The sequence below is a fragment of the Cyprinus carpio genome, chromosome B7, assembly GCF_018340385.1.
Source record: "Cyprinus carpio isolate SPL01 chromosome B7, ASM1834038v1, whole genome shotgun sequence".
NCBI lineage: Eukaryota > Metazoa > Chordata > Actinopteri > Cypriniformes > Cyprinidae > Cyprinus > Cyprinus carpio.
The window spans coordinates 17,319,341-17,329,201 of NC_056603.1; the positions used below are offsets into that span (position 1 = coordinate 17,319,341).

The 9,861-nt window shown below is 37.2% G+C and overlaps 2 protein-coding genes across 2 annotated transcripts; both read right to left on the reverse strand.

Annotated features, from left to right (window-relative positions):
- Positions 1-269: 269 nt before the first annotated feature.
- tspan3b (tetraspanin 3b) lies at positions 270-7,010 on the reverse strand. Its single transcript, XM_042727595.1, has 7 exons — positions 6,814-7,010; positions 5,685-5,876; positions 5,512-5,586; positions 5,310-5,411; positions 5,073-5,225; positions 4,908-4,991; positions 270-765 (listed from the first exon to the last, which is right to left on the reverse strand). Exons 1-7 carry the CDS (start codon positions 6,874-6,876, stop codon positions 673-675), a joined length of 762 nt encoding a protein of 253 aa, XP_042583529.1. The 5' UTR covers positions 6,877-7,010; the 3' UTR covers positions 270-672.
- A 1,574-nt stretch (positions 7,011-8,584) lies between these two features.
- Positions 8,585-9,607, reverse strand: nmbb (neuromedin Bb). Its single transcript, XM_019092862.2, has 3 exons — positions 9,377-9,607; positions 9,108-9,295; positions 8,585-8,884 (listed from the first exon to the last, which is right to left on the reverse strand). Exons 1-3 carry the CDS (start codon positions 9,543-9,545, stop codon positions 8,828-8,830), a joined length of 414 nt encoding a protein of 137 aa, XP_018948407.1. The 5' UTR covers positions 9,546-9,607; the 3' UTR covers positions 8,585-8,827.
- Positions 9,608-9,861: the final 254 nt, after the last annotated feature.

Genomic DNA, 9,861 nt, shown 5'->3' on the forward strand with positions numbered 1-9,861 from the left:
ATTGATTTGTTAGACTTGCGCTTTTGATTGTTTTACTGCCAAACACTTGACTGATAATTCATGCTGTATATTATGTGACCTTGTTGTTAATTGCAAGTTTAATGCTGCTGCAAGATTTAAAAGTAATGATTTAGTTTAAATCCTTTGTATCAATGTTTCTCTAAAGATAAGCTCAAAATGAGAAGCAAGGAAAGTTGTCAGAAAATAATTTAAATTTAAAACAATCTTTCTTCTTCATTATGACTCAGGAAGGATTACTTCTTACAACACATACTGTAAATAAGGGACACATCTGAACTATGTCAACCAGTGACTTCAGTCTTTGTCCTAACAACTAGTTAATAACACATGATATCACATTACCATGACACATGAAATCAATAGGTGTAAAATATTTACAATATAATAAACAACTGAATGAATATTTTCTGCTCATCAGAGTCTGTACTCAGACTCAATACTTCTTCTAGGAACATTTTTAGTAACATTTTCTTCACAACTAAAGCAGTGTGTGGCTATTCAAGCTGTCAAAGCTTTGATTTTTATGTCAAACAAAGGTACTGAAACTGGTTTTAATACTAGTGTAGAAAAGTGGTAGCCTGATTCAGTTTAAATATGTACAGTACACTGGCTGGGAGGACCAGCCCTTCCCATGATGCCATGCGGTACCACTCAGGCATCTATACCCGTGCTGACAAGCAGTTCATAGGCAGGGTCATGACCTCTGCGGCAAAGGACCACACACGCACACAGCAGCCCAAGCATCTGTGAAGAGAACAGGAAACATTGGTCAAAACATAGAATTACACTGAGGATGATAACAATGAGAACATATTTCAAATATTCTGCATTATATGTTAACATCAGGAAGGTTATATAGTTTGTATCATTTATCAACAACATCAGGAAAGTGCATTAATACTGCATATATTTTCTGATGAAGGACCATAGAGAGCAAAGATTCTCCCTGGTTTTTGCATTGCATTGTGGGATTTTTTTAGGGAGCGAATATTCAAGTGCACTGGAAGGATTTTGTGATCGAGACAAAGCCTGACTGAGACACACCCTCTATATTTTATACCTCCTCCTTGAAAATAAATACTGGATTGGTGAGAAGGTCATTTGTTTGCAGTTTTTTTAAAAAGTACATATCCGGTATCAAGAATTCAGAAGGCGAGACATGTAAAAATGAAGTGGGAACTCTGGTTAAAGAAATATAAGCAATTTCTGAGAAGACATTAATATCTAAAATACATTGTTTATTGTAATATTACATGTTATGTGTATCTTTATTACACAGTATCTTTATAACTTTATTTTATGGTAGGCATATTATTTTTTGGTTTTGGTTTTTAAAGAGAACACAAACATTTTGTTTTCTTTACTGTTATGTCTGGCCTAAGAACAGGAGAAACAACTAGTGTCAAAGACAGCTACAATTGTTAATATTATTGGGATAAATCTATCTTCAAAAGAATATTTTAAACTCTTTTGTTGTATTTCCCCTAATCTTATTCACATTATTAAAAATGAAAACATGTATAATTGGTTCTCTTCTGGTTCCTACTGTTGGTGGTCTTTACATCAGGGATAAAAAAAAAAATAATAATAATAATAATAACTTTTATGTTAGAAATATCATGTAATCATGATAATCCTTAACTTCTTCCTGAAACTTTGCTCTAGAATAAATACATATGTAATTCTAATTAAGTGTAAGACAAGCAACTCACTTTAAAATAATAAATCAATATTATCCACGTAATGGTCTGCAAACGTCTGGGGACTGAGGAGACAAGTTGCTCAAATTTAGGAATAGGAATGTTGTCCCATTCTTGTCTAATACAGGCTTCTAGTTGCTCAACTGTCTTAGGTCTTCTTTGTCGCATCTTCCTCTTTATGATGCGGCAAATGTTTTCTATGGGTGAAAGATCTGGACTGCAGGCTGGCCATTTCAGTACCCGGATCCTTCTTCTACGCAGCCATGATGTTGTAGTTGATGCAGTATGTGGTCTGGCATTGTCATGTTGGAAAATGCAAGGTCTTCCCTGAAAGAGATGACGTCTGGATGGGAGCATATGTTGTTCTAGAACTTGGATATACCTTTCAGCATTGATGGTGCCTTTCCAGATGTGTAAGCTGCCCATGCCACACGCACTCATACAACCCCATACCATCAGAGATGCAGGCTTCTGAACTGAGCGCTGATAACAACTAGGGTTGTCCTTGTCCTCTTTAATCCAGATGACATGGCATCCCAGTTTTCCAAAAAGAACTTCAAATTTTGATTCATCTGACCACAGAACAGTTTGCCACAGACCATTTTAAATGAGCCTTGGCCCAGAGAAAACGCCTGCACTTCTGGATCATGTTTAGATATGGCTTCTTTTTTGACCTATAGAGTTTTAGCCGGCAACGGCGAATAGCACGGTGGATTGTGTTCACCAACAATGTTTTCTGGAAGTATTCCTGAGCCCATGTTGTGATTTCCATTACAGTAGCATTCCTGTATGTGATGCAGTGCCGTCTAAGGCCCCGAAGATCACGGGCATCCAGTATGGTTTTCCAGCCTTGACCCTTACGCACAGTGATTGTTCCAGATTCTCTGAATTTTTGGATGATATTATGCACTGTAAATGATGATAACTTCAAACTCTTTGCAATTTTTCTCTGAGAAACTCCTTTCTGATATTGCTCCACTATTTTTCGTCGCAGCATTGGGGGAATTTGTGATCCTCTGCCCATCTTGACTTCTGAGAGACACTGCCACTCTGAGAGGCTCTTTGTATACCCAATGATGTTGCCAATTGACCTAATAAGTTGCAAAATGGTCCTCAAGCTTTTCCTTATATGTACATTTAACTTTTCCGGCCTCTTATTGCTACCTGTCGCAACTTTTTTGGAATGTGTAGCTCTCATGTCAATATTTGGCATGACATTTCAAAATGTCTCACTTTCAACATTTGATATGTTATCTACAGTGCCTTGCAAAAGTATTCGGCCCCCTTGAACTTTGCGACCTTTTGCCACATTTCAGGCTTCAAACATAAATATATGAAACTGTAATTTTTTGTGAAGAATCAACAACAAGTGGGACACAATCATGAAGTGGAACGAAATTTACTGGATATTTCAAACTTTTTTAACAAATAAAAAACTGAAAAATTGGGCGTGCAAAATTATTTAGCCCCTTTACTTTCAGTGCAGCAAACTCTCTCCAGAAGTTCAGTGAGGATCTCTGAATGATCCAGTGTTGACCTAAATGACTAATGATGATAAATAGAATCCACCTGTGTGTAATCAAGTCTCCGTATAAATGCACCTGCACTGTGATAGTCTCAGAGGTCCGTTTAAAGTGCAGAGAGCATCATGAAGAACAAGGAACACACCAGGCAGGTCCGAGATACTGTTGTGGAGAAGTTTAAAGCCGGATTTGGATACAAAAAAATTTCCCAAGCTTTAAACATCCCAAGGAGCACTGTGCAAGCGATAATATTGAAATGGAAGGAGTATCAGACCACTGCAAATCTACCAAGACCTGGCCGTCCCTCTAAACTTTCAGCTCATACAAGGAGAAGACTGATCAGAGATGCAGCCAAGAGGCCCATGATCACTCTTGATGAACTGCAGAGATCTATAGCTGAGGTGGGAGACTCTGTCCATAGGACAACAATCAGTCGTATACTGCACAAATCTGGCCTTTATGGAAGAGTGGCAAGAAGAAAGCCATTTCTTAAAGATATCCATAAAAAGTGTTGTTTAAAGTTTGCCACAAGCCACCTGGGAGACACACCAAACATGTGGAAGAAGGTGCTCTGGTCAGATGAAACCAAAATCGAACTTTTTGGCAACAATGCAAAACGTTATGTTTGGCGTAAAAGCAACACAGCTCATCACCCTGAACACACCATCCCCACTGTCAGACATGGTGGTGGCAGCATCATGGTTTGGGCCTGCTTTTCTTCAGCAGGGACAGGGAAGATGGTTAAAATTGATGGGAAGATGGATGGAGCCAAATACAGGACCATTCTGGAAGAAAACCTGATGGAGTCTGCAAAAGACCTGAGACTGGGACTCCTGAGACTCCAACAAGACAATGATCCAAAACATAAAGCAAAATCTACAATGAAATGGTTCACAAATAAACATATCCAGGTGTTAGAATGGCCAAGTCAAAGTCCAGACCTGAATCCAATCGAGAATCTGTGGAAAGAACTGAAAACTGCTGTTCACAAATGCTCTCCATCCAACCTCACTAAGCTCGAGCTGTTTTGCAAGGAGGAATGGGCAAAAATTTCAGTCTCTCGATGTGCAAAACTGATAGAGACATACCCCAAGCGACTTACAGCAAAAGGTGGCGCTACAAAGTATTAACTTAAGGGGGCTGAATAATTTTGCACGCCCAATTTTTCAGTTTTTTATTTGTTAAAAAAGTTTGAAATATCCAATAAATTTCGTTCCACTTCATGATTGTGTCCCACTTGTTGTTGATTCTTCACAAAAAAGTTCAAAGTTCAAGGGGGGCGAATACTTTCGCAAGGCACTGTATATTCTATTGTAAATAAAATATAAGTTTATGAGATTTGTAAATTATTCCATTCCTTTTTTACTCACAATTTGTTCAGTGTCCCAACTTTTTTGGAATCGGGTTTGTATATCATAGCAGAAACTTTAGTTTAATATCCAGGTAAGATTAATTTCAAATCAATCTTTCATGTCCACGTATTTCTTTATTTGTTGAGTAGTCAAGTAATTACTATGATTAGGCTATTTCGAAGTGAAACGTTTCATGTGCTGTTTCCATTATATATTACACTTCCCATATTAACTGTTAAAATCACATAGACCACTGCTTTAGTGACAAGTGACCACTTCATTTGAGTGTATGACCGCAAATGACTTTTTACCTGTATGGCAGCGAACGTTAATGCCGCCAGTATGACGTACAGCATAATGTCCTTGAGTTTCTTTACTACAAGAACTTCACAGCCCTGTAACAAGAAGTTCAGTTAGACTATCATTTATCATCAATTTTGGACTGCAGGTCTGTAGAATGTGTGTGAGGCTGTTACCTCTGGGTAGAGGTCTCCTGGTCGCATTAACGTCCCAGTGCAATTACTGATGCTGGGCTTGCAGCAGCTCACTGGAACGCTGTTGTTTTTGGACTCAATAAACCAATGAGTGTTCATCCAATCAGAGTAGTTATGAATGCCACAACAGTGGAGCTAAAAGTGAAAGATTGTAAGAAGAGAAGTTCAGAGAAATGGAAAAATGGTGGGAAAACATGACAAAGGAACTGATAGTCTTACCTGTCTCTGGACATAGTCGATGGCCCTGCTGGGAGCGTCTGTGTTGGTGCCTTTATATTCATTATATACTTTTTGAATAGAGTGATTCACTACAGCCTCGACCTTTCAGAAAAAAAGAAAAAACGTTTCAATGTTTTATCAATGACACTTTCAAACTACTTACTGTACATGCACATGTACATTTTATTTAATTATTTCCAACCTTGGCTCTGTAAATATAGCCTAGCACCACTACAACCACCTCTGTGGCAAACACCAGTAGCAGCACTGCTGAGAACTGCAGAAGAATTAGACAAGAACAATCAGGAAACATTCTGAATAAAAAATCATCAGAGCTATGTATGTGAAAATTTGGGGTACTAGACTCTAGTTTACCGTGACCAGGCCACAGCGGCTTTCTCGAACGGTGGCACAGCATCCAATGAAACCAATGACAAAAAGAAGTGTTCCCACAGCAATTATCACCATGGCAGGGATGAAAGTGTAGATATCCTCAAAAAAATGGTCATAATCATCATACGTGATGAAAACATAGGCCCCAATGTAGCACAGTATACCAGCGGCAGCCTGGGAAGAGTGCAACAGAAATACTGTTAGTTGTTGTGAAATTGCAAAATGCTTTACTCCCACTGGCCGTATAACAGTATTATTATTATTATTATTATTATCTATCGACATGGAATCTTTTATAAACACCCTTTTGTATTTTTTCATGATTGTAATTTTATTCAATTTATCAAATCAGACAATTTTAAGCAGTTTTATTTCTCATTCTTACCAAATTAAAATGTGGAATAAGTTAGATTTTAAAATGTATTTCATTGACATTCTTTCCAAGTGTTTCTTTAAAAGCTGTGTATGATGATATTAACATAATGTTTTAGGCCATGTATTGACAAACATTAACATTTTACTATTCATCACAAGCCACTGTTACAATTATTTAGGTATTATGGCTGTAAAAATCATATACTTCCAGTTTCATTATATATATATCAATAATCAATTATATATACCAAAAGTGTTGCAATTATCCCTGCTCTACAAAAAAACGATATTGAAATGTGTAGTCTTGAATTTCGTTCTTTCTATTGTAATTCTTATTTTATGGATAGATTTAATTATATATGGATCTTATATTACATGTACGTAATGTCTATGTAAAGCTAAAAACAGCGTTTTTATTAGGCCTATATAATGTGTGTAGCCTAGCCTACAGTATGTAATTTGACATTCGCTGCTTTAACCAACTAGCCTATAGTAGCTATTGCTCAGGTGTGACACATGGGGAAAATATAGACAAAACCAACGTGCAATGCTGCGCTTGGATTCATTCAGCGATGCAACCAGTCAAAATAATAATACATTTCTGTCTATTAAATGCTTGTCGATTATACGCGTAATCAACAGCTCTTTCGCTGTAGCTCTTGTATCCCTGCAGAGCTATGCCATAATGCCGCTAACCACTGCATCCATCCCAGCTTTTATACTGTAGGCAACTTACCCAAAAAATCAAATTTAGGAAGACTAAGACCGTCTTCGAAGAAATGACACCACACTGTCCCATGATCACGGCGAGGCTAGGCTATATATTTTAATCCAAGCAGAGGAATTCACGTTAATAGCAGATGCATATCGTGCGATTGTCAGGCTCCGCTAGTCAACGGAGCATCCAACTGGACAGCGCCAGTCACGTGTCCCACTGACCTCAATAAAGAGAACGACAGCCCAATGCCTGTTTTAGACATCATCGTCTCTACTGGTCTTAGGAAACTGCACCAGTATGTGTTCCTGCAAATCTCTTCCACTTTGAAAATGATTAGAAATGCATGAAATAATGAACAGTGGTTCCCAGCAAAATATATAGAGGCAGACTTTGCAAATCCATCTTAACAATTATTCAAAATAAATAGTTGTGGGTAGTACAGGTTGATAAAAGTGATATATATATTTTTGAGTCACATTTGAGTCATAGGCTATAAATAAAAGTCTGGTTTCGATGGTAAAAACGGTGTCAAATTTACAGTGTACTGTATTATTTTAAAGCAGAAAAAAAGGTCAAAACTTCTTATTATGAATTAAATTAATAAACAATCCGGGCTTCTTACACAACATAACCTTTCTTTAGTTCAAAGGTCAAAGAGACCTAGTTCAAAATAAATTATTGTTATTTATAGGTTATAAAGGAAAGTCAAGTATATTTTAGAATGTTGTGTTGTGTTGTGTGTTGTGTGTTGTGTGTTGTGTGTTGTGTTGTGTTGTGTTGTGTTGTGTTGTGTGTTGTGTTGTGTTGTGTGTTGTTTTGTGTGTTGTTTTGTGTGTTGTGTTGTGTTGTGTTGTGTTGTGTTGTGTGTTGTGTTGTGTTGTGTGTTGTTTTGTGTGTTGTGTTGTGTTGTGTTGTGTTGTGTTGTGTTGTGTTGTGTGTGTGTGTGTGTGTGTTTTTTTTTTTTTTTTTTTTTGTTTAGTTTTGTTGTGTTGTGTTTTGTTGTGTTGTGTTGTGTTGTGTTGTGTTGTGTTGTGTTGTGTTGACTGAATGGAGAACAAGACCAGGTCAAAGACAGTTGTTGTCGCTTTTATAGTCTCAGCTAATGTAATGAATTTATATACAGAGAACCAGTATTTGGTATTTGATATTTAGGTGGTATTCTATGCACACCAGGTTTGTACAAGATTTATATTCAGTTCTTAGGGCAAGACAAAAACATGCTAACAAACAATATATAATTTTTTACCTTGAGTTAATCACATTCTTTCTGTATCATTTGGCTATTTTGGTTCTTGGGAATTTGCATTTTCATGATTTGTCATTGTAACTGTGGTAACTTGTAAAAATTTGTTTGAAATTAATGTTAAATGAACTTGCACCTGGATGAGTGTGTTGCTGAGGTTTGTCTTAGATTTGCATAGCCTGTTGCTGTTCTGTGTTGTTAGTAAAATATTTAAATGTGCTCAAAACAGCATTTTGCCTTAGTGCTGACTTGTTTATTGTTATGTTGAGTTTACTTTTTTTTAGTTAATGTTGTTTTGTTTTTTGAATTGTTGTTTTGAATTTCCTTCTGTTTTCTTATAAATATGATATAGCCTATTATAGTGTGTAAAGTTTCCAGTTTTCATAAAACACTTATGGTCACCATCTGAAAGCTGATTCTATGAAATCCCATCAATCACTGAAAGCACCAAGAGTAATTCACTACATTTCAAAATCCTAAATACTCACTCACCTGCTATTGGGTTAAAAAATATAGATAAAAAATATGACACTTTCAACATTGTAGTTGCATGCAGGAGCAACTGACTTCACTAATTTGGTCTTTATTTAATACAAATTATTGAAAAAAATAATACAATTCTGGACATCTTCTAAAAATAAATATACAAGTAGCATATAACTTGTTGCATTTCTTGTGACATAGAGGTGGTTAATAGGTTTAGTTAAGAAACAAATTACAGCTGATGAAAGAGCAATTACAAATCCCATGAGAATTAAACACTTCGAAGATCTCAGCCGATGGCAGTCATCATTTTTTGTTGTCTTGGATGTAGCTGCCTAATATCTTCATTAATATTGCAGTGTCCTAGAACGACCAAAAACAGTTCACATAAATCAGTTGTCGATTATATTCAATCACTGATTATGTTATACGTATGTAAGATTGTATATATATAGCCAAACAAACAAATTATTCAAATCACATTTTTGAAAATTATTTACAACAGAAGACTATTCTCTCTCATATTAATTTCAACCAGAGTAGAAACTACTTCAAAATGAACAGAAAATGCAGACTCGGTTCTTACCGGAACTTTAGGGCGGATCTCCTGAGAGTCGAGGTGTGTTTGAAGCGCGATCCTCAGCATCTCTTGGTAGAGGTCCGCGGGCTCGACCTGCTGGGGATTCAGTGCAGCCTCGATGGCTCTCATCGTGGAGTCATCCTCAGTCGGCAAGCGTTCGCTGTCCACAACACTTTTTTTCCCCATAAAATGACCTTAAGTGCCAAATCACATTTCTGTTCTAGGTATAAGTCACGTTATATGTAGCACAATAATAAGTCGTGTATGCGTCTCACCTGTTGCCCATAAATTTCCTCTCGGGTTAACTTTGATCTTTGCAACTTTGTTCCTTAGTTCAGTCAAGTCAAGGCTCACTGAGGACGCTACTGAAATGTAAAAAGAGAACAGCACAAGGTATGTGAGGAATCCACAGTGACAAAAACTGGCTACACTTAAACTGGACATTTCTAAACGCTGTTGGTGGCTCTCTCTCTCTCTCTCAACGCGCGAACATCTATTACGACTGGAGGCGTCTGATGTTGGTTTTATATGGCGCGGATGGGAGGGCTGGATGGGTGTCCTGTAGTAATCACTTACTGCGTTTCATTTAGGTCCAGCGAGCAGTAACAGTCATGTGCGACGTTGTCGATCACTGCAAATGAGGCGCGTGTTGGGAATATGAGGGAACCTATGGAAAAGTAATTATCACTTGCCAAAATTTTGCGGAGTCAAATTTCCCTGAACTGCAGCACTAAGTTCAGCACCATGGACAACAATCACA